This window comes from Ambystoma mexicanum, chromosome 12 (assembly GCF_040938575.1).
Source record: "Ambystoma mexicanum isolate Mex_15411 chromosome 12, UKY_AmexF1_1, whole genome shotgun sequence".
NCBI lineage: Eukaryota > Metazoa > Chordata > Amphibia > Caudata > Ambystomatidae > Ambystoma > Ambystoma mexicanum.
In genome coordinates this window covers 512638135-512664309 of record NC_090936.1, presented here as the reverse complement: position 1 = coordinate 512664309, position 26175 = coordinate 512638135, and the positions used below count along the sequence as shown (strand labels likewise).

At 39.8% G+C, this 26175-nt stretch overlaps 1 protein-coding gene across 1 annotated transcript in view; it reads right to left on the bottom strand.

Moving 5' to 3' along the window:
• Nucleotides 1-26175, bottom strand: part of RTCB (RNA 2',3'-cyclic phosphate and 5'-OH ligase) — a 280519-nt gene that overhangs the window by 60044 nt on the left and 194300 nt on the right. The window contains exon 9 of the mRNA XM_069628792.1: nucleotides 3893-4081. Within this exon, the coding sequence (XP_069484893.1) occupies nucleotides 3893-4081 (189 nt within the window). The remainder of the gene's footprint in view (nucleotides 1-3892; nucleotides 4082-26175) is intronic.

The following is a 26175-nucleotide window of genomic DNA, read 5'->3' as shown; positions in this document are numbered from 1 at the left end:
TTTGTACTGTGCTTGTCCTTTCTTGGGTGTTCCTTTGCCGTCCTAGGTGGGGGAGGTCCTGGTTGAAGCGTTGTCTTTGGCAGGAACCCTTTGTGTTCCAAGCAGAGGCTCCAGAGTGTCGGGGAAGTCTGTATCCATTTGTCTTCTTATGTGCCTGAAAGGAACCAGTTCCTACTGGGGAGCTAAATTGCAGGGAGAGTTTGCAGAAGTTGTGTGGGTTCCTGTATAAAAGGCTGATTCTGGAAGCTGAAGACCAGTCGACCACCTGAGCGGAATCTGGAGGAAAAAAAAAAAAAGACGGCTGTAACTGATTCCAGCGACCGGAGGCCTGCTGTGTAACCAGAGACTCTTATGACCATTCCAAGTGACCTGGGGGTCCCAAAAACGAAGACCCTTACCCAGAGGGTGGTGCGACCCACTAATCTTGAGACGACCTGCAAAACGAGCTATCCCTGGACATGCTACGGCCTTCCAGGACAGCAAACCGCCAATAGCAGGGGACCTCAAGCCTGAGTGCTGTGCAACGTCTTCTGAAGTCTGATTCTCACTGAAACTTTGGTTGACTCCTTCTGGTCCTCCAGAGACACAATTTGAATCTTTGAAGTCCCCTCACCAGAATGCAGGACCAGATTAGTGAAAAGTATCTGACCAGCAACAACAGTCCGTCTTCTGGTACCTGTAAAAGGGCTCCAAAGCCACAGAGCTGTGAGAAGCACCGAAGATTCCTTTAAGAGCCTTTTCGGTTGACTGCTGCTGCAAGTTCACATCCAGTGTCCATTCTTTAATCACCACGACCAAAAATCCAGAGACCGTGTCCAGTGCTGCTGCATCATGAAGGCACCCATCTGCAAACTCTTCTTCACTGCCGAGGTACATTTGGCTTGGGTATTACTTACCATAAGTCTTGTGTTGATCCTGTGTGGCTTAGTGGGTGATTTGTATGTTTGGGAGTTCACCCATACCGTTTGCCCAGGCCTAATGCTGGAACGCATCTAGGGAGCCTTATACAAGTACATAAACACTGGCTACTAACTTTGAAGTCTGTAAAAAACCACAGTAGGTTATCACTAGGGCCTGCCGCCCTTGAATTACATTGCGTCTTTCTAAACGTCTACTCCCCATGAATAGCATGTTGCCATTCTAAATGTGTATTAGGTTTTTACTCACCTTGAACTGCATACTGCTCTTCTAAATAAGGTTATACTTTGGTTTGCATACCATAGGTATTGTGTTGATTTTTATAATTGTGTTTAAGTTATGATATAGTACTTACCTTTCCAAAGATTAATCTTTGCCTATGTGTATATAAAATAAACCAATACTTTTACAATACATAAGTGTATCAGTGTTTCTTTGGCCAGATGTACGCTACAATTTATTTGTACCCATCTACAACCCTCTCTCCCCTCCTAAGATGACCCTGGCGGCTCTGTCATTGCTACCATTGTCTGAGGCGGTACAGCCTTGTGCTAAGAGTTGAAGATTCTGTATTGCCAAAGGTATCGTTTCATAAAGTCTTGGTAGGACTTCAGAAAAACTGTCCCAACACCCCTTCATACACTTACCTATTCACCCATGAATTCCTGCTTCCGGGACAAATCTTTTATAGGCAGATTTTGCTGGGCAGTCTCCTTAAGAAGAGGCACAAGAATCATGACCTGAAGACCACATAACTATGTTACTGCTGACAAACACATGCTGGTTTTCTGACTTCACCGAAGGGAGTGGGTTTGGTCAATTTGATCAAGTTTTGACCTACTTTTACATGTACCATTTGACCTACTATACTGTTTGACCTATTAACATATAAACATATGAAATATAAATATAAACATGAGTTGTAATATTATATTTCTCCATTGGGTGTCGCCAGCATCTATTTGTTTTTTCATTGTGATGTAACTGGAAGTTCTTATCCGCCATTTTCTTCAGTTCTTAGAGATGCGATTGTTCGTGCCAGACTACTTTCTTGGATTTCAAAATGTTTCCTTTTTTCGGGTGCCAAAAGATTGTTTGTTTTGGTTTTATCAGGCTTTTCTCATGGATTTGTGTTGCTGTACTTCAATAGATTTAGAATACGTTTCTGTTTTTGGATGCCAATGGACCATTCTTTTGGGATTTTTTGGGAGTCTCATGGATTTGTGTCAGTGGTCTTTCATGCTTTGTGCTGCTGAACGTCAATGCATTTTAAATATTATTTGGTTTGTGGATGCCAAAAGATGGTTTATTTGGGCGTTTTTCATTGATTTGTCATGGCAGACTCTTGCGTTATTATTTTTCCTTTTTTGCATGCCAATGGATTATTTTTTGGGGATTTTTTGTGATTCTCAAATGGATTTCTGTCGGTGGACTTTCCTGGGTTTTTGTTTTCTGCTTATTTGGTTTTAATGGATTTTCGTTGGGATTTTGATTGTTGTTGCCTAAACTATTTACACTGGATTTGTATAGCCATGAAGTCTACATTGGTAAGTTATGTCCTTTGTTATTTATTTCATTTGTTATTTTATTTTCGATTTAATCACATTTAATCATAAGTTGTAGAGACTTACCATCAAATGCCCAAAAAGGGTCTTTATTTAGTCACTTTGACAATTTAACGATGGATTTCCATTCCACAAATCAGTTTAATTATGAAATAAACAGTGGGTCAATTTTTATACATGTTTTACTATAAAATTCATCAGTTAATTGCAAATATATGTTCCAGGTTATTTTGTCTCAAATAATTATATACGTGGCAATGTTTTTAGTATCACTTATACTGTTACAAAGTTCACATTGAACAACCTGCTCATCAAGTAATCACTCAAACTAAGGGAATCACATTTTTCATCAATTTCATTTAGCTTTTTAACCTTTAGTAAACTTTTTGCTGTTTTTTTATGTAAATTCTTCCCACTCCTTTGCTGAATTATAGAACTCTTGCATTCCCTGCTCCGCTTGTAGTACACTTATGAACTTCCACAGAGAGGGCTATGAGTGGCTCATTGATACTTTCAGTCCATTATGCCATCCCTCCAACTACTATTCAGTATTATATATATATACACACATATATATATATATATATATATTAATTTCCACTCTGTCACAGTCATGAAAATACATTTTTAATGGCACTGCATTCCATGCGATCAAGTTGTATATACAGATGTTTATCCTTTGGTCATTTCCATTGAGGTCAAAGTCGTTGCAGTAAATTCAAACCAATCCAAGGGAGCAGGTAAGGCAAAACATGTGCATGGCCGGCAGGGTTTAGACTAGCGTTATTTTATACACCAAAGCATTTCCACTTCTTGTCCTGCACAATGCAGCTTTATCAACTGTCACTCTGCCATTAAACATGCTATTGATATGCATTAACTACATTGGACAACACTTTTGAGCTACTGGCTCTGGCTGAGACCTGGTTTTCCAAACTTTCAGACAGCACAATGCAAGACCTACCCTTTGACCCATTCAAAAGACATGATCCACTTTCATCTAACTTGGTAAGTGTAACATTCAAATAGAAGAGGCACTACACAATTCTGCTCAATCCTGAACTAGAAGCAACACTCGACCCTCCATGTTGGTAGATATAGAATATATATTTTTTTTAAATCTCTTTCGGTTGTTGTGTATGAGGAATGAGGCAGGACTCTTCTTTCCCCTTTCAGAAAGGCATGCACCACAAAACGTAGGGCAAGCTAGCCATCATAGAACTAGAGAGAACGAACAGTAGCTCCTAGTTGAGGATTTGACTGAACAACATAGCACCTCTTTCTGTGTTTTACAATGGTTTTCCAAGATGGAGAAATACGCAATCGTGAGTAGGCCCGTCCTTGGATTTTGGTGTTATTGCTCAACACCCCCCAAATAGAAATAGAACCATGTATTGCATAAGCCATACCTGATAATCCACAGCAATGAGAGGGTGGTGTGGGGGAAAAGCACGCGTGGAACCCTTTCTGTGCACCAGCAGAGTGGTCTCCTTCCCATCCACTACGTGTTGCTCCACCTTTGCTATGTTATGGGAAACATCATAAATCACATGCAAATCCAGGTCATCTGGGGTTGTGTTGAAGACTTTGGCGAAGGCCTAAGAAATAAGAAAATCCACATGGTCAGTCAAAGCAAACCACTTCAATAGCTACTTGAAGCATGAACCACATATCAACACCGATTTTGTAAGTGAACCAGAGTGTTCTCATTCGGTAGGTATACAGTGATGTCAACAAAATTAAAATAACTAAACTTTTATAATGAATAATAAAAAAAATTGTTTATTACTTTTTCAAACACAAAATAACATTCAGACATTGTGCAGCACTTCTATTGTTACATAAACTCGTTTGCCTGTTCCAAACTCCCCCCCCCACGCCCCAGCCTATTACACATACTAAGTCTACCCATTCTACTTGAACTTCGCACTGTATCTCTATCTCACCAGTTGTGGTGGCGTTTGTGTCTGAGCTAGGGTATCGTCCTGTTTAGATGGAGTCATATCAGTTGTTTATAACAAATAATAAATAACAAAAAAAGATCAAATTATTTTGTGGAACGATATTTTTAAGTTAATCATAATTAGTTAAAAATGTTTTCGTTATTAGTTCATTTATTTAAATCACATGGAAAAATTCAGTATACTGAACAATGAATATCAGTCCAGGAGGGATCGCATAGATGGCTCAGCTGGCCCTCCGACATCAGCACTTACCCAAAACATAACTGTACATTACTTGATTGAAAGGGACCTGAATTAAGAGGGCCATTGCTAGGAGATTCTACAAAGGTCGTCCTGTGAGGATTTAGGAAGCTCAACCAGTTAGTGGTAGGCAGGTTTCCATTAAAATGGATCTTCAGAACCAGCCCTGTTGGAGGGTTCCGAGAGATCAACCTAGTTGGCAAACATAGTTATTGACAGTCTAGCGAAACTGTATCAAAATAATATAATGTGAGTAAGACATATTCAGGAGGTGGTCCAAAAATGGCTATTAAGAGTCCACACTGAAGTACAAAAATAAACAAATGCATTAGGCCTTATTAGGGGAGTTTTCCTAAAGTCCCACTTGGAGGTAAGACTTTAGTAAGCTATCCCAGTGGTTTGTAGATCCCCCAACTCTTAGTATTAGTCTGTAATACTCAGAGACCTTGGAACAGAGCAGTCAGACTCCTCTTAAGAGGAAGATGTGAGCTGTAGGTAAGTACACAGAACCCAGTTAGTAAAGCACATTCAAAGAAACACTTGCACATGCATTTATATAAAAATATAGATTATATTTACAAAGGAGTCACTGTTAGATACTTAGCACAATAAACCAACACACACATGTATACTTTTCAATACTTTCAAAGGGTCACTCCTTAGTTGGTAGTTGCTGAACACATACAATTGTTACAGCAGCTTGACAGTTCTATCAGTAATAAAGTGCACCCACAAAGTAATTTTCGATTACACCAGCTTTGACATATTTTCAACAAGAGGTTGCTCCCATTATGTTATATGGTTCCGTAGAATGGATCTCTTACCAGAAACCTTTTCATCTGGTGTGGAGTCCAAGTACTGGAAACGCATTTAAGGTTTGCCGAAGTGCATTCCCATTGCTTGGATTAGGAACGAATTAGGATTTACATCCATCTATGCGCGTTATCTAAGGCAATTGATAGCCTTATGTAGGAAGTGCCTCAAATATGCTTATTGGATCCCTTTCTAAACATATTTTGCGGTCTAAAGACAAATTTGCCTACAAATGGCGTCAAGAAGCAATTAATGCATTAGCTTACGCAGATGTTTCCATCAGCCATTTTATGGAGAACCCTTGTAGAGTAAAAACGAAACTGTTCCAATGGGACTGGATTAGAACAAGGGAAAAATGCTTGTCCTATCGTAGCTTTGATGGTAATTCGTTTATGCACAAAAAATATAGTGTATCTGAGCCATACTTCATTAAATCTCTATCGCCAAGACATAGATCTGATTTTCTGAGACTCTGATTTAATCTATGGCCTACTAAAGCGGTGTTAGGCAAGCGCAAAATCATTCCCGCACATGACAATTTGTCATCATTGCAAAGTTAAGACTCAACCCGAGACTCTTTGACATCTATTGGTTGAATGCAGAGCATTAAATGAGAAGCGTACACTACATTTAAAACCAGGCTGTAAGAGAATTTTGAGAATTAATACCAGATAGATTGTGGCAAATGATTCTGTTTGGATTGTCCACAACACTTAGGCTTTGTGCAATCAGATTTTTAGAAGATTTGAAGTTGAATGATGAGTAATTCAATTAACTAATGTATGCATAAGATTCTTCCCGTTTTATTTGACTTTATTTTTTTAATGGATTGTAAACTTTGTATAAATTATCTTTTATTCTTTGTGTTTCATAATTTTATTGTAAAGTAGATGTACAAAAACGTATACTTTCTGGAGAAGCTACACCGAACTCCAAGACCAGTATTAACTCCGTAAACTATTAGTGCACCAATCAATTCAGGAAAAGCAAAACCCAATTACAGTTTCAGAAGAGCAACAGATATTCAAGGTCAGTATAACCTATTTGATAAAAAACTTATTCCACTATTTCTGTTACAGGAATAGATCATTTAACCAATGATACATTTCACAAGTGTAGTATACAGTTCTAAGGTAAGTAGGAACTTTATGACTTTTAGAAAAGCTCTAAAACAGTTCAGGGAACGCATAACCCAATTATACACTAAGACATAATGTATTTCAAGGTAAGTAACCAACCAGTTATATTTTTAAGAATGGCATTCAACAATTCACAGGTAAGTAAGAACTCCTACTTTTAAGAGGGGCTACAAACAACTCAAAGATAAGTAGTATTAACTCCAAGGCTGTTTTAGAAATGCACTAAAGCAGATCAGGCAAAGCAAAACCCAATAACACATTTAGAAATGCACACCGCTAATCAAGGTGGGTAAACCCTATTGGTAAGCTTTTCCATTCAGTTAAGAATAATAAAACAGTACCAACACTTACTTTTTAGAGGGGGGGGGAGAGAAACACCATTCAAGTAACTTGCATACCTTTAAGTCGCTGGTTGCTCCTTTAAAAAGTAAGTTTCAACTTTTAGACACTTTGTAACTTATTCTATTACAGAGAGACAGTTACCACACTAACTTCTTTTCACACGGGTAATAGTTTCCTAGACAGGATCCCTATTTTTATATAGTGCTTTATAAGTCCTTCCCTAGTCTATAGCATGAGTTTTCTCAGAGGCAAAAGAGGGACCCTAGTGGTACAAGAGCCAGCTGTAGGCAGGTTAGGATAGGGTTCAGTTGCAAGAAAGTCAAAGTTCCAGAGGATATCTCTTCAGCCAAGTTAAGTATTCACACTTTAAGTTAGTTGAAAGTGTTCAGGGGCTTCACAGAAGACTCCCTTTATGTGTTCCAGCATTAAGACTGAGCGAATGGTATGGGCAAACTCCCAACCACACAAATCTCCTACTCGGCTTCACAGGATTCACATAAGACTTAAGGTATACAAAGGATTCCTGTCAAAGAGAAAACTTCAGCCAGGATCTTTCCCGCTGTTAGGGAGAATTCTCATAAATGTGCTAATTCCCTTCACCTTAGAGACCCCCAGCAACTTTGCTGGATTTTGAGGACTTGTTTTTCTGAACGTTTTCTCCACTCATGTATTTTTATGCGTGTTTTACGCGCGTGTCCTTGGATTATGGAGTTTTAGACAACTCCATAGGCATCATCTTGTCATTTGTGTCACAGAGCACCCTCAGTGCAGTGACACAGGGGAAGCCTTATAGGCTGTCCCGAGGTTTAAATACCTTCTCTGGGATAAACTACTGTTTCCCAGAGAAAGTAAAGTGAAGTGAAATTACTTTACTAGTCTTTCCAAATTCCTAGACCCAGCACACCCCATCTTACAACAAAGTGCTGGAGGGATTACCTAGTATCCCCTATGTCTAGAAACTCATGTAGCAGTCAAATGCTACCCTTTCCTCTCGAAATGGCTGGTGGCAGTTTTACAACGAACTACCATGATTTTTCCCAACCGCAAACACCGGTAGCGTCAAATCACGGGAGCCATGTTTTTCAAGATGGCATCTGAGCCTCCTTTGTTTAAACGGGTCCCGGTTGTCTTTTCACCATTTGATTTTGGAAAGGTCCTTCTACTAGAGTTTGTCTCTGCGCGTCAAACCAGGTTTGGTCCCTTTTGTTCCTCCGCCTTTGGCAGGCTTCAGGACTGAAGACCGCCTCTGGTGCCCAAGTGTCTGGGGTGGGCAGGAAGTGAGGGAGGTACCTGAAACTCCCTGTGCTTAGTCTCCCAGGAGACCCAAATGCACGCTGGGCATGATTGGCTGGCTGACTGTCCGGCAAAGACAGCCACCCTGCTGGGTGAGTGGCAGCTAGGCTGGAATGAATGGGAGAAAACTGTTTAAAAGGAGAGTCTCTTGGCTTGGAAGGCAGAGTTGACCACTGGAACGAAAGAACCGAAGACGAGCTGCAAGAGGACGGCTGCTGTAACTCCTGGACCGTTTGTTTGCCCAGTGAAGCCCTGCTGCAGGTCCGAATTGCCAAGTTCATGTCGAAGGAGAAGCCCTTCAAGGACGACTTCTCCCTTTGAGTTGGCGGGACCAATCAACTCGTAAGCCACCTGGTTAGCATTCTCAGGTTGTATTTTCCTCAGAGTGCTGCAGGAAACTGAATAGCCAGGGAGAAGAACACCATTTTGTGTGCTTGACTACAGCTACAGGAATCGAAGATTTGCCTTTGCCAGCTTTTTGACCTGTCCCAGTGCAGGCATCCCCGGACGTCCTGTCTCTTGTCCCCACGACCAAGGGTCAGGAACAGCGAGATCTGCAGGAACTGCCAGGAACAGACGTCTTCAGCTGCATCTTTTTCTTCATTGTAAGGTACTGTGAAAATCCGACAAAGAACTTACCTCTCACTGCGAGAGTGTGAAACTTTGGCAACCTGCAGGCCTAGTCAGCTTGTGACCCGACATATGAATCTTTCTTTTACAAACTACTTCTGAGAACTTTGGCAAAGACTTTTCCGTTTAACTTCCAGAACTGCTTTTGACTATCCTATTGCATTGAATCAACTCCTCTTCCTCTGGTGAACTCAAACTATTTTTGAGAGTAACTGTAATATTGGTTTTATTAACTTATGCATTGTTGTTCCTACTTCAAATGCTCTGAGTGCCATTTTGCTCCTCCAAAGTAGTTAAAAGTAGTTTAAATGCCTCAGAACCTGATCTTGTGAAGTACTGAAGCATATTTTTGTGTGATAGATAGATTGCCTCCTTCTAGTGAATGTTTTATAAATGACTGAAATAAATGTTTTACCAAGAAACCTTGCGTATAAATCTATTTGAATACTTGTAATTATAGACCTCTGTGAAACACCCTTACAGCTCACATTCCCTCTTCAGATAAGCCTGACTGCTCAACAGCGCTACCACAAAACTGTTTAGCACGGATTTATGCCAAAGGTTGGTTTTGCTTACACCTATAGTCCTAGTTGTGCAAATTGGTCCCAAAGGGTACTGCACACAAACTTTGCCTAACAACCGCCAAGGACGGCAGAAGACAACCTCAGAAACAACAAGCAAACGAGAAATGGCAAAAAAAAAAGGAGCCCACCATTCTAGTAGAATGGGGACCCTCATGTGTATTACTGTGGCTGATTTGACAGTCTGCGAGCAAAAACTAAATGTCATAAAAGTAGTTTCACTGCCACCAGCCATTCAAACTAACTTGCAATTGTAACACAAAATGTTACCAGGTAAGTGAGAAAGGGGATACAGTACATCTCCACAGCATTCCACATAAGGTGGGTTATGCTGGCTCAATAAATAAAATGTAAAGGAGATGGGAATCCCATTTACTTCTTGGGAACAGTAATTCACCCAAGAGGTAATGAGAGAAAGCACCAAAAGGCAACCCAGCAGCACTGCATTTAAATGCTGTGTGCTGCCACGGTACATTACAGTCAGCCCAAACGTTAAAGGAAACTAACTCCAATCACACACTATTGAGAGACTTTTAGGTAAGATTTTAACATTAGAGCTAGATCGACCTCAATTGTGAGAACCCCAGAACATTTTGCTGGACTGGTATAATATTGTTCCCTATACCTCAGTGAGTGGGAACATTTTTCCACACTCACAGATCCTTTTCCTCTTTTTATGGGTGTCATTTTTAAGGCTCTCCATAGTATCCTTTTAAGAAGTTACAAATGTTCTTACTTACCTTCAATGTGTGTTGTGCCATTCTGAAAAGTATATGTAAGGTTCTTTTATTCACCTGTGAATTGGCTGTGCCTCTTCCCAAAAGTAATGCTGTTGGCCTCACTTAACTATTTCTTCCAGAATCTTAGTGTGTAAGTTCACCAACTGGGTCTTGCTTCCTCTGACCTGCTACATAGCCTGTCTAAACTAAGTTTGCCTGGGGATTTACCTACCTTGAATGACATTGGATTATTCTTAAAGTGTAATATTGGATTTTGCTTTCCCTTTCTTCCCCTTCTACTTTATACAGATTCTTTAGGTCCATCTCCTCTTCTCTCAGCTCACTAGGTTGGCTCTCATTTAATTCACAGCTTAAACTTAATTTCCTCCGTCTAGTCTTCAAATCCCTCTATAGCCTTGCCCCTCCTTATCTATCCCCCCTTCTCACTTGTTAGACTCCTTCTCGTTCACTCTGTTCTGCGGATCTCCCTCCTCCTCCATGTGCCCCTTTCCGCTTCCGCTCCTTCCAACTTTCGCTCCTTTCCAATGGAACCGCCTACCCCTTCCCGTCCGCTCTATTCCCCCTCATTCTGCACTCTAAAATCATCTCTTCCACTCACCGCCCTAGCATCCTTTGTTTATTTATTTATTGATAATATAGTTTTACATATTTTGCATCGAAACATCACATGAAATCACATTGCTAAAATCTATACATCTCTTAGGTGTATCTTTTAAAATACATATCCAAATTCTATACACAATTAATAATATAAAATGTCCTGAGACAGTTTTTAGAATTACTAAAATCATCACATAAAATTTCATTAAGTAGATCAGATTTACGGCATGACCTTCCATTAGCTTCACCCATATGTTATTCATATTGCACATGCACATCGAGTTATCGTATTTCATTAAAAATTGGATACAAATTGTTTGTAGACTTTCACACTCACATAAGATATGGTATGTCCCAGTCGCGCCCCAAGGATTTCTAAAACCTCACATGAATTGAATTTAAACAAATACCATCGAATGGTGGAGCAATTAGGGTAGGATATCTGGTATTTTGGTTTGACCATCCTCATTCTGATAGATTCTATGAAAATTCCACTGTTCGACTTAGTTGCCAGATTTACTATTTTTTGTTCTGTGTCTATTTCAGATCAGTTTTTTCAATGTATTTTTTATCTGTGCTTCAGAATAAAGCAACCAACAGTGAGTCTCATTTTTAATCAGTTTAAGGTAGATTAGTCTCCATCTATCTATTGTTTTGAAGTCCTTTTTACGATCTAATCCCTTATATTGCTCCATCATTCGTACCATGAAGGTATCATTTGTAAGTCGTGTGAGTTTCACATACAAAATCGCTGAGGACAATTGTACTTTGCTTCTTATACTCAGTATATCACATTCGAGTAACATATATTCGTATGGCAATGTTTTCGGCATTCGCAGTAATATTCTTAACATCTTGGCTTCAAATTTGTCAATGTTATTGCCATATTTACTTCTCCAGATTTCAGCACTATAAGTCAGACATGAAACAATTTTAGCTGAATATAGTTTCATGACTGTTGCAATAGAATAAGTACCCTGGTTACCTATACATTTGCTCAATGCCATAATTGCAGTCATATATTTCCTTTTAGTTTCTATCCAATGTGTCTTCCATGTAAGCTTGTCGTCTATGACCACTCCTAAGAATTTGTGTACGTGTACTACTTCAATCTGTTTATTGAATTTCCAACCTCCTGTATAGCTCTTCTTCTTAGCTGGTTGTGTTTCGAACTTCATGATTTTAGTCTTGCTAATATTAAGAACAAGATTATTAGTATTTGCGTATTTTTAGAGTTCGTTGAGTTTTGCTTGTAGTCCTTTGGGTGTGTAATCGAGCAAAATCAGACTGTCAGCATAACCCAGCCATTTTAGTATGAGTTTACCTAACTTGATGTCATTCATGTTAGTGCTATTCATATTTTGGAGGAAATCGGCAAGATATAAATTAAACAGAGTGGCTGCTAGAGTACACTCTTGCTTTACGCCACACAAAGTCTGAATATTTTCTGAAAGTTGTCCTTCCGCGTCTAGCTGTATTCTGACCGTAGTATCTTTATATAGTTGTTGGATCATATAAAGAAGGCCTCTTGGTATCTTCCATTGTTCTAATTTGGCCCATAGTTTGCTGCGTGCTATGGTATCGAAGGCAGCAGAGAAATCTATATATGCAACATACACAAGCAGCTTTCGATTTTTCCAAGAATATTCTACTGCGTTTACTAGGATGGCTATATTGTGGGCTGTAGAGGACCCACATCTGAATCCAGATTGGTATTCAGGCAAGATTTTACACCTGGCTATCCACTGGTTTAATTCTTCTAATAGGACTTTACCAAAGATTTTACCAGGAATGTCTAGCATCGCTAGCATCATGTAATTACTAGGTTCTTTACGATCACCATTTTTGTGTATAGTAAGTATAATGCTTTTCTTCCATGAATTGGGGATCAACCCATGTACTCCTATCCATTGATAAACAATGTATAGGACATTTGCCCATTTTTCAGGAGATTTCTGTAATAAAGCATTACAGGTGTTATCTGGGCCGGGCTGCTCTTTATTTGGGTAATTTTTTTTATTATTTTGGTTAGCGATTCGACAGTAAAGTTGCCTTTCCATTCAGTTTTTAAAGATTTATAGTCAGTTTCATCTTGTGCTAATCTACCAATTGTATTAGTGACATAAGTGAGCCACTTGTTTTCAGATACACAAATAATCGGGATACTCCTATCTTTTTTCTCATTAATGATATCCCACATCATTTTACTGTTCTTTTGGTTAGATGCATCAGCTAGCGAGCGCCACATCTCTTCTTTTTTTTCTTTGTAATGGAATTTCAGCCATCTTCTGTATTCAATCTTAAGGCGACGTATCTTGTTTGTTGCTTGTTCGTCTTTCTCTTCAATACATCTCAGTTTGTCTTTTCGTAAGTTTTTCCTTTTTAATTGGATTATTTTAACAAATGTCTTCTTATGGTCTAGGTTCCATCTTTCATTGTTTGTCTTATATGTTCGTTTATCACCAATGGCTGCTCTGACGGTTTCTGTTAATTGATCAAACATATTTAATATGTTTGTTATTTTGATGTACTTCACTTGTACCGGCTATTTCAACAAATCGGTCTAACAAGGGTTCAGCTATTTCATTACCCTTCTCGACATTTTTGGGATTCCATTGTATTCTATTACCTGGTGTATTTAGGCCAATCTGCCCGTTATGTTGATATTTTTCACTCTGTGGTGTTTTACTAGTTAATAAGAGGGACAATGGGAGATGGTCACTTTCTTCTCTGCATCCGACTGCCATATCTTTAACCCATGTCCGTGCCCTTTTGTTTACCATCATATAGTCTATAGTGCTCATACTCAATCCCACTATTCGTGTCGCATTCATCTCCCAGTCTCCAGGGTGCTTAACGCCTTCCCATGGTTGCTTGATAGAAATTAAGAGCCCACCTTTAGGTCTACCTCTCATCCCTTGGGTGGCGGGGCTTACATAGTTGTTACGGCCATCTATTTCGCAGTCAGAGGTCAGCCATGTCTCTTGAAGGGCTATGATTCTAAACGTTTTTATATTCTCTTTTTTCAAAGTGAGCTTTGAAGGCTGTAGGGAGCCACTGCCAGTATCCATCGACAGTCTCTTGATGAGTGGGTTTCTCCAATTTGTCCTTTTTATTTATTTCCTTCAGATTTGATTGATCTTTAGTTTTAGATTGTTCTCTCATATTTATGCCAGATCTTTTCTCCGTATTATTTTCATATTTTACTTTTGGTATGTATATCTCATTGCATGTATATCCGATGAGTTCAAGTTGGCGTTTGTGGCTAAATATGTAGTCATGGATTATGTCATCCTGACAACGTAGGTTGGTTATGATTTTAGTAGCACTTACTACTTGATCAACAACTTTAAAGTCTTCAGAGACTATCATCCTTAAGGGTACTATTGATGCACATATTTTTAGCACATGATTACGATTTAGAACTAACTTCTTATTTGTGTCTATTTTTTCTATTTGCAGTGCCTTAAAAGTATCTCTCTCATTAGGGATTTCTGTATTGATGGTTTCGGCCTCATTTGGATGTTTTGCTTTTACTTGATTGCGTGATATTTCATTTTGTGTCTTATTTTCCTCTTCATTAGTTACACCTTCATAGCGTGTTCGTACATCTTCAATGATTTCATCAACATGATTCACTCTTTTTTTAATTCTTTTTAGCTTGTGTCTTTTTCAGCTTCTTAGATGGTATCAAAAAATCTCTTATGTCAGTGTCTGCCAGCTTAGCTTGCTTTTCGGTTTTTAGACTATTTCCTTTTTTACTAAGTGGTTCATGTATATCAACATCATGTGTGCCGACATAGTTGGCTTCTTTATACATTGATATACTTTTAGAATCTCTACTTTTCACTTGCTGATTATATTCTGTCTCAATGGGGCCAATTATTTTCAATTCGATCAGTCTATTACCGTCAACTATACACCCATTTTTTAGTGCTTTTTCTTTGTTCGTAGTGTACATGACTGCTTGGCTGACTTTCTTTTTCCTATTGGACATTTTCTGCCTTTTTTTGGGTTTGCATTTACCATTTGTTTCTATATTCAAATCTTTGATGTTATTTTCTGTTATATTGTATTCAATGTTAGTATTCACTGGATTGCTTCCTATCTTCTTACTTTGGTCATTTTTAAGTTGGTGCTTATCTTGCTCTATGTGCATTTTCATGTCTGTGTTCGTGCTGCTATCACACAATTTTAGATTATTTATTTTACTGAGATCATACAGTAATAATAACGAATGAATAGCTAGTTTGCCATCTATTGCTTCACATTTGTCGACCAAGGAGACTAACGCGTTTTCTAAGGCCTGATATAATGCTTCTGTGTTCGTGCTTACAAAGCTAGTACCTTGTGAGATATCATGTATATGGGTACTAACTTTGTTAGCTGTGATAGGGGTTATCGGATCAGTTTTTGCATTGTCGCCAATAGCCAAATGTACTTTCCCTATTACAATCAGACCAGATGTTGGGTCAATTTCAAACCTTTCACCAGGATTAAGTGGTTCATATTTATCAATGGCTACTACATGTGGTACTGTAATAGCCTCCCCAATGGCATGTTCAGACGACATTTCTTCATGGCTAGTTGATAGCTTACTAATTCTAGTTTGTTCCTTTTGAGAGTTATTACTAAAACTATTTCTCAGAGGAGTTAGAATTTGGGACTTGGTCATGTGGCGGTCTAATTCTTCGCTGCTGCTTATACAGGCTGATTCGGGTATGGTAGGCATCAGCATTTGTGAAATTCATTTACTATTTATACACGGAAATGCCTCTACCAGGTCTTCCATAATTTCAGTCACAGAATTACCAACATCATTTGCAGTCATTCTATACTTAGGAGTGATTAGTGATGAAGAATGCATATTTTCAACCTGATCAAAAAAGGAAGTCATTTTGGCTAGCTTACCTTCAGTTAGTAAGCCGGGAGGGAGGGTGTGTTCGGGAGAGGCAGGGAGGAGAATTACTTCAGGGGAGGATCCAAGACACCGTGTGTGTCACGTTGAAGTCCTTCCTCCAGGGAAAAAAACGAACGAAGTCCACACGAGCAGAGTGACTAACAGCAAACAGTCACTTTCTGTTCACTTCCTGGTGAGCATCCTTTTTCCTCTCTCACTACTGACTCTACCTCTTCCTACTCCTCCTACCCCCTCCCTCACTTAGCCCTTCTCCATCAGCACCTTTCCCCATCAATGTAAATTGTCCTTGTACTGTTCTCTGTTTCAGATTCTTTTTTCATGTATTGCTTGGTCCTCTTGTAAAGCGCTTTGGATTAAAGCACTATATAAATACAAATAAATAGAAATACCTACCTTGCAGTTGCTGGTTGCTCCTTTAAAAATGTATATGGGTTTTACTTACTTTGGAAGACAAAGGGGAGCAGAGTTTTGGACTCCTCCTTCGCTTGCTGCCTTCACAGACACGCTGGAGCCTGGGCGAGCTTGACTGAGGTCTACCGCTGAAGATAAAACAGAAGCTAGAACATTTCCACTGCCACCAGCCAGAATTATAGGGATGTTACTGTAACAATTGTTACAGGAGCTGCGAGAAAGGGGATACTAGGTAACCCCTCAGCACTCCACATAGGATGGTGTGTGCTGATCTTTCAAAAGGAAAAGACGAGGATAAAAAGTATCCTAACCTTGAGAACAGTAGTTCTCAAGGAAGTTAAAAGAATATAAAAAGGAGAGCCCACGGGGCTCTCAGCAACCCTGCACATAGGGTGCTGTGTTCTGCAAAAGTGAAAAACAGACGCCTTTAAAAAAAAGGCACGGAGGATAGTATGATTTGATAAAATGAAGTGTAACATACAGAACAGGGTCCCCATGCTGGGGGGGTCTCACTAGGAGAGGGGATTAAGCATAACGCTGATAAATCTCCCTAACAAGTCACCATGTTGGAACAAAGGTGACCCACATGAACATAGCTGCAGCTGTGGATACAGTCTGCGGTGGAAAATAGCACACATGTCGGTAAAACACGTCCACTGGAACCAGCCACACTTGTATGCTTGTCACTATTACAGAATTGTTTCAGGGGTAGAGTGAAAGGGGATACTAAGTAACCCTTCAGCACTCCACATAGGGTGGTGTGTGCCAATCTCTCATAAGGACAAACAAAGAAGGCTACAACTTACCCAAATCAAATGTATCCCTCTAACCTCGAGAGCAGCAGTTCAGGAAAATTAAAGAATATAAAAAGGAAAGCCCGTTAGGGAGAAGTATCTGTTTTATGCTTAATCCACTATCCTAGTGAGACCCCCAGCACTTTTTGCTGGACTTCTGGACCTGTTTCTTGTCTTCCTGAATGAGGGAAGCCTTTTTTCCCCCTCATTCATTCTTACATGCTCCAACCACGGGAACTCATTTGTTATGTTTTACCTATTTCTATGGAGTCTTGCTTTCCTCCACATCTCTTAGAGGCACCTGTGTAACACTTTTGCAGCACACAGCACCCTCTGTGCAGTGTTGCTGGAGACCCTTTGGGTGCTTTTTTATATTCTTTCATTTTCCCTAAGAACTACTGTTCTTAAGGAAAGAGGGTTACTCTTTATCCCTCCTAAAACTGTGCGAGATTAGCACACCCCACCTTACGTGGAGTGCTAAGGGGATATCTAGCAGGGTGGGTTTGTACAGGAATGAATGTGAAATCCGAATAAAAAGTGAGGTACCTGAGGAAGAAAGCAAATCGACCACTGAAACAGAAGATTTGGAGCAGACTACGACCAGAGATGCCAGCCAACTCTTCCAGTAACTGCAAAACAACCACTGCTGTCCTGGCCCCGTTTTCTTTTTTTTTTTTTTTTTATTCTTTATTTATTCAAAATTAAACCATTTACAAAGACACAAAGCAATACAATTGCAAAGAAAAACTAACAAATAACAAAACTGAACTAAATTTCGAATTAAATGAACACAATAACCCACATACATATAAAGAATAAAGGACCTAGTATACATCAAGAAATCTCCATATTGTCTCAAAAATGTGTCTTTTGTCTCCTGAAAATTACCATTTCAATATCTGCAAGCGAATGCATCTCAGAGATCCAATCAGGCGACAGTGGCAAAGTTGGCGATTTCCAATTGCGAAGTACCATTTTGACCAATTAATACCCCCCTGAACAAGAATTTTCTTTTCTTTTTGATATTGTAAGATCATCCAGTAAACTATTACTTCCTAAAATCATAGTTTTAAAGTCCAAATCAATGTCAGTCTCCAGAACACAAAGGCACATGTGACAAATATCTGACCAAAATCCTTGAATTCTTGGACAATGCCAAAACATGTGTTCTAATGTATCTATATCACTCAAACATTTCCAACAATCATCAGAATCAAACACTGCCATTTTCATCCTTCTTTCTGGGCTCCAATAGACCCAATTCAAAATTTGAATCAGTCTAGATCTTTCACTCAAATATAACGAACAATGTTTCACATTCCCCAAACATCTCCATCCATTCTTCCCCGTAATCTCATATCCCAAACGCTGACTCCATTCTTCCCTTAGTTTCACATTCTCTTTGTACTTAGAAACAATATGTTTGTACACTCTACTCGCAATTCTTCTTTCACCTGGTCCCCCTTCAGGTGTCAACATATCCATATTCACATCCTCTACCAATGCTTTTCTTCAAACGTCTAATCAGATTCTGAAAAATTCTCAAAATTCCATTTCTCACAAACTTCAGTCCTCGAAATCCATTTTCTATTCTGCCATAAATCCCCAATCCAGGACACACCAGCCAAAAACCACTCCGCCCAAAACAAAACCTTTCCTTTTTCTTTAACTGCAGTGTTCATCCATATCGAAGCATTCGGTGATCTTAAAGCATCTGCTCCTAAAAACTCAGAGCTGTTTCCAGCTCTTCCTCAAGAACTCCGTAATGGGATTTCTCCTACCCACAATGCTTGTCGTAGTAAGGACCGCCTTCGGTAGAAGTGGTCCAGCCAGCCCTGCCTCTGCAACAACCCAGTCATTTGATTCTTCCTTAAGAAATGGAATAATGAACCAACATGTAAAAGCTAAATGTTAAGTGCAAAAATTGGGTAATCCTAGACCCCCCCCTTTCTCCAATGGGAGTCGAAGTTTTCACAGCTGTAACCTCGGGGGCTTCTTATCCCATATGAGCGACTGAACCAGATAGTGCAGCTCTCTCCAAAAAGAGGATTCCATTTCCAATGGAAGCATACCAAGTACATTGTTAATTCTAGGTGAAGCAGTCATTTTTAAAGCATTCGCTTTACCCAATAATAAATTTAGCAAGGACCATCTTTCCAAACTTACTTTAAAATCCCTACACAGATCATTCATGTTCTCCTCAGCCATGTTCTCAACATGTGGAGTGAGCCATATGCCAAGATACTTCATCCTCTTTTCACACCATTGTAAGCCCAATGATGACACAAAATCTATCACAAGCAAACGTAAACGGCATAACCTCTGACTTAGAACAATTTATCTTGTAGCCTGCCACTCCATAAAACCTACCCAGAATATCCAACAATGTTGGCAGGGAAACATTCATATCCCTAATAATCAACAATAGGTTGTCTGCGTAAAACCAGATCTTGTGTTCTGCCCCCCTGAATTCCAATTCCTCTAATGTCTTGATTTTGTCTTCAAGCAAATTGCCAAAGGTTCAATAGCCAAGACAAAAAGTAATGGAGACAAGGGGCACCCGTGTCTAGTACCCCTCTGTAAAATAAATGAATCAGAATACAAACAATTAATCTTGATATCGGCCGTTGGAAGTGTATATAAAAAGACATATCCATTAAATAAAAGTCTCTCCGAAGTTCAATCTTTTTAAGATTGAGAAAAGATAGTTCCAATTTATTCTGTCAAACGCCTTCTCAGCATCAAGTGAAAAGGCTGCAACATCATCTATGGAGGATTGAGCCTTACACATGGTCAACAACAATTCCGCACATTACTTGAAGTTTTGCCACATTGAATGAAACAGGATTGTTCATCATGAACTGGAGTACCCAACAAACGAGCAATTCTTAATGCCAACAACTTTGCCAGAATTTTATAATCAGTATTGATTAAGCTTATTGGGCGAAAACTTGCCGTAAGGTTACAATCCTTTCCTTTTTTTAAAAAAAAAAAAACAAGATTGTTGCATGAATAGTAGACAACGGTAAAAGACCTTCATCTTGGGACATAATGTAAGTATCCCTCAACAAGTCTAACGCAGAATCCGGCAGAATTTTGTAAAACTCCACCGGAAGTCGATCTGGCCTCGGAGATTTCCCTATATTTAATGTGTGCATCTCCTCTTTGATCTCGTCCAAAGTTATAGATTTTTCGAGGGAATGTTTATCCCCATCAGACACCTGTGGTATCATTAAGGACTCAAAAAAGGAGTCACCATGCCCTGTAATTTCTGGTTCATCCCTATACAAATGTGAGTAATACTCCCTGAAGACCTTGTTTATTTCTCCGGGATCAAATTACCATTCGAGTCACAAGTCGATGTAATAGCCCCCTCTGTATTCTGCTGACGAAGTCGGTAGGCCAGCCAGCATTTACTCTTTTCACCTTGCTCAAAATAGGAGCACTTGAGACAAAATAACTGTTCCTCAGCCCTCACATTAATTATTCTGTTCATTTCTCTTTTTAAAGTACTCAATTCTTTCTTTTTCCTGGAGTCGCAGGATCAATCACCAAAATATTAGTCACTTCCTTAATCTGTTACTCCAAATTCAATCTCAAAAGCTCCATTGTTTTCCTCTTACCACTCGACAAACCCAAGGCCAGGCCCCTCATTGTGCCTTTAAATGCCTCCCAAATTACTTTAACACTCAAATCATTAGTTCGGTTTTCTCTCACAAAATGATCTGCTTTACTTCTAATCTTACCAGCTAACTTTTCATCTTGTAATATTGAGGTATTCATCCGCCAATTGAAAGATTTACGAATTCCAAAATCAAGTTTCACCTTCATAGAGACAGGGGCATGATCCGTAACCACAATATTTCCGATTTCCCCTGCCATAAAATTTTCGGTAACTTTGCCGCTTGTTAGAAACATATCAATGCGAGAGTAGGTACAATGAGAGTTTGAATAAAAACTATACTCTTTAAATTGCAGATGTGTTAGGCGCCAACAATCTTTTAAATCATTCTCCGATATTAATGATTGAAAAGATCTAAAATGAGGATCGCTTCTATTGTCCGTACCACCATTACTTCGATCTAACTTTGTATCCATTACCAAGTTGAAGTCCCCACCTAAAATAACATTTGGGGTATCAAAATCCTTATCAGTTGTGAAACCTTCCTGAAAAAGGAACCATCATCAATGGACGGTGCATAAATGTTACATAGTCTCCTTGCATCCTTGAAGTTCAATCAACAAGACTATCATTCTTCCCTCCTTGTCTGTACTATGTTTCAGAATTTTTATCAGTGCATTTTTACCAACTAAAATCCCCACACCTCTAGATCTGGAAGAGTAGCACGAACCAAACGCACCACCAACCCACTGTTTCGGCAGCTTTTCAACCTCCCCATTCAACAAATGTGTTTCTTGCAGAAAGTAAAAATCACATTGCATCTCACACATACAATTGTAAACCCTTTGCTGCTTGTTCAGATTATTCAATCCGTTAACATTCCAGGACAGCACTTTCAGATCTTGCTTCATTGAGACACCATTTCCTTTAACAAATTGAAAAATATACTAGGTGTGTCAAATTTTACTAAAATAACAAACCAAACAACAAAAATAAAAGTAACCCCTCCCCCCCTTATCGACAGAATGCTGATAGCCAACATAGTATATGAAGCCCAGGCCCCCCCAGGATCCACCCAAATTCAAAATGAGAACATAAAGAACAGTCAGCCAGCAGAACCACAACACATTAGAAAGTTCTAATCAGCACAGTACACTCACAAATCCTAAAATACATTTAATACAACCAATTTACTTTTCCCATCTCCATGGCTGCATGGTGGTATTCTAAGTCCACCAACAGTAATAAATGGGTCCCTGTCCAAAAACAGATTGTTCTATGTATAACACCTGACTGAAGAAATGCATTCTTCATTGTAAACAGAGCGCGCCATTATAGACAAAAACTTCCCCAGTCAGCTTGAAGTTGTGTCAACCAGCAGTACCATCCCAGCACTAACCCATATCCTCATCCCATTTCATCAAATCCGCATATCTACCATGTACTGATGTAAATATATTTTCCATATGTAAATTATCTAATGAGCACAATTCCCATATATGCAAGCTTTCTTTCACTGCAGATACCGATTATAAACTTATTGCCAGCCCGTCTTTATTTGAGCGGCACCATCATGTACCAGACCAGAAATCTGAAAAGAAATCCTCCGAGCAAATAGCAGACAGCATCTTTGTTCACTTAACATCCTAACATCAGTGCAATTTCATACTAAAGGATTAATATGAGGGACACAATCCTGAAATCTAACATTCCTCTCCGACGCTTACCTACATTCGCTTCCACCACAAAGATACTCCACAATCCGGAACTACAATGGCCATATGTAAATTCCACATTGAATATAATATACAGCATCTGAATGCACGCATGTGTTGGTGTCTATGATTTAGCATGCTCGGATTACATAAACCATATTTTCAAAAATGAGTCATGGTCTGTTCACAGCAAAAATAAGTGTTCCTGGATACAGCTGCAGTTCCATAAAGCTTCATGAGCCGCATGTGCTCACAACATATCCTCTTACCCTTGCAGAAATCCTGTGTCCAAATGTCAGTTGAATCCATTCCAGTGCGGCCTCTGGCAAATGCATCCTAGCAAACAATCCTCCCCTTCATCTACACGACGTCCCGACAATCCAATCCTCTAAATGTATTTCATGCCGACACACAAGACTCCTGATGCAGCCGTGTCAATGAAAGCTGCCTGATCATTTCTCGTATACACTCGGTTCAGCAACAAAGTCACGCACGTAATGTCGGAATGTGACAATCAGTTGACTACATGCACAGGGTGAAGGTCCTTTCCTCATATTCCCCTACTGGCACGGACCTCCAAGAATGCGCTCTTCATAAATTTACTTTTAAAATATAAACGTTTAACTGCATCAACAAAGCAGTGCTATTTTAGTCAATCCTAACTATGTAATAAAAAAATGTAATGTTAAAAATAAAGTGCAAACGAATCATATTAAAATATAATAGCAGATGTCAGATTGTAAATCACACCATCCCTGAAGCATTAACAGACCCCTCACAGCATTAACAGACCCCTCACAGCATTTCTCCAGCCAAGAAGTCCTTTGGTTCATTAGTAACCCTTTCTCCAGTTGGCAAAAATAGATTCGTAGAATTGAATTTGTTGAGAAAGACTTTTATATTCAGTTCTTTTGAACGATTTCCTGATTTCCAAATGCTCCTTCGGGAAATCTGGGTAGATGAAGATTGGTTTTCCCTTGAAATTAGTTGGACCTTTAGCTCTAGCAGCTTGTATTATTGACTCTTCTTAGATACTGCAAAGGTGACAAGAATATGTCTAGGTCTGGATCCAACAGATCTGCAAACACGATAAATATTGTCAGCATCAGACTTTGTAACCGACTACATAACATAACATTCCTTTAAAATTTGCAGAAACAATAAGGATAGCTTTTCTCCCGCTGGATCAGAATTCTCTTTCACTCCAATTATCCTGATGTTTTTCGCTCTCAACTTTAAGTCCATTTCCAAGCGTTTTTCCTTCTCCTTACATAGATCTTTCTTCAGCATATTGTAGGCTCTGAAGCTACCAGCAATTTCAGAGCCCATATTTGCAGATTTCTTCTCCAGGCTAGTTACTCGGACATCCAAATGAGACACACTGGAGCCAAGATCTGCCATAGTAGCTTTAACTTCCTTCATATCTCGAGCTACTTGTCTAAGCAGCTTGTAAATGGTCTGAGGGTTGGGATCCCCCTCCTCTTTCATTTTCCTCCATCTCTGGCAATTGTTTCTGCTTCTTTGGAATCGGATTACAGATTTCTGAGATTTTTTCTTTGAGTTCATAATTCAAAAATTATTTAATATCTTCAGGGAGGTGGCCAGGAGCTGCAAGCTTAAGCTGCTGCTGCTAGGACCAACATGCTAGAATTTCCTGACCCCGTTTTCTTATCGACAGAGGAGCTCCGAAGAGGACAACTCTTCTTTGGCTGGTGGGACCAACCAGCCCTAAGACGAACTGCAAAATCGGGTCAACCCCCCCCCCCTGACGTTCTGTGACCTTCCAGGGCTTCAAACCGCGAATACCAGGGAAACTTCGATCCATTTACAGTGCATGCAGAACCAAGGAAGATCGACCGGGCGGTAACTGTTCAGTGTTGGAGCGGATAAAAAGGCACCAAAACCACAGATCGTCATGGGAGACCGAAACAATCCTTGCCGAGGGTCCGTTCTCGCGACTGTTGCTGTGACATCCCATTCAGAGTCCTTCCTTTCGTCACCAGACCGAGGAATCTGGAGATTGGGTCCGTCGCTGCTGCACTGGAAAGAATCCAGCTGCATTTTCTTCAACCACCCTAGGGTACTGTGGGGCTCAAGGTGGAATTTATGGCAAGCTGAATAGTCGCTCCAGTGCGACTGGAGTGTTATACTAGGTGTTTGGGTGTCCACCCATACCTCTTGCCCAGGCTTAACAGCTTGTGCTCTTTGCAGGGTCCTTATTAATTGTGTTATCCTACTAAAGTATTTTATTTACAGTAACTAAAGTATCCAACTTTGCCTTTTCTGCTGCTGCATAAGACTTTTGCTTCCATCCTACACTGACTTTGATGAACTCTTGACTAGCTGGGCCTGCTAAAGCATTATAAGCCTTGAAATGTGTTGCTGAGAAATAGATCACTGCTGCTAGTTTTCCTTCCTACAGACTTTGTCTGACTGACTTTGTAAATGAATGAAACTGTCATTTCACTGTAACAAACAGTGCGCGCCAATACTATTTAAACAAAGAAACTGTCATTACTGTAATTTTCTGGAACAAGTGTGGGTGCGAGCCACTACTATTGAAGCAGTCACCTCTGAAAAGTATTGCTGATGTTTCCTGTGTGTAATGGTAAGTCTAAAATAGTTTTTACCTACCTTGCCTTGTGTATATAAAATAAATGTATATTTTATTATAACTTCCAGTGTGTAAGAGTTTCTTTGGGCTAATGTATTGACTGGGTTCATTGTACTTACCTACAAGTTCACATCCTCCTCATAAAATGAGCCTGGCTGATATGAGAATGCATTACTTACCGTAAAAGCATTTCTGATGGTTGTATCTGCTTAGATTCACATGCTGTGCATAGGTCCGACATCCAGTGGTCACTGCGGAGTATTGCATTTTGTTTTTCGTAGTCGAAAAGGGGACGTCGACAAGGCGTGTCTGAAACACTATCCCTATAGTGACGTGCGTTGTACCCACAATCCCTCACGCGTCGAGGTCCCTCTGTTTGTATTTTTCTGCCCTGAGGGAGCCTTCTAGACGTGAGTACAGAAAAGAGAGAGATATATAAAGGAAGTCTATGTTCCTTCCATCCGAGCGGGGAGGAAGGGCGGGCGCATGTGAATCTAAGCAGATACAACCATCAGAAATGCTTTTACGGTAAGTAATGCATTCTCTTCTGATGTTTGTTAATCTACTTAGAATCACATGCTGTGCATAGACTAGCGAGCAGTACCCGGAGTTGGCGGTGGGTTATGAGAAGGAACAGTAGAGAAAAGGTGTCGTAATACTGCCTGTCCCACCTGGGAGTCAGATCTAGAGTGTGTATCTAGACAGTAGTGTTTTGTAAAGGTGTGCACAGAACTCCAGGTAGCCGCTTTGCAGATGGACTCAAGGGGAACATTTGCAATGAATGCTATGGATGCCCCCGTGCCTCGAGTAGAGTGTGCTCTTGGCCTAAAGGGCAGTTCTCTCTTAGCAAGAGTATAGCAGAGAGTGATGCATTGAACAATCCATCTAGAAATAGTGGATTTTGAAACCGCATCTCCTTCTCTTCCTGCTGCCACCGAGACGAAGAACTGATTAGTCTTCCTCAGTGGTCTGGTTCTTTCCATGTAGAACATGACCGCTCTGCGTACATCTAGTGTGTGCAGAGTCCTTTCTCCCAAATTGGAAGGATTTTGAAAGAACGTTGGTAGTTCTATAGATTGGTTTACGTGGAATTTAGAAATAAATTTCGGAGCAAACCTAGGGTGAGTGCGTAGAACCACTTTATCTTTGTGAACTGTAACGAAGGGGTCTAGAATAGAAAGAGCCTGAAGTTCACTTACTCTCCTGATGGAGGTGATAGCTATTAAAAAAGCAGTCTTAAGCGTGAGGTGTTTAAGAGATGCTTTGTGCATGG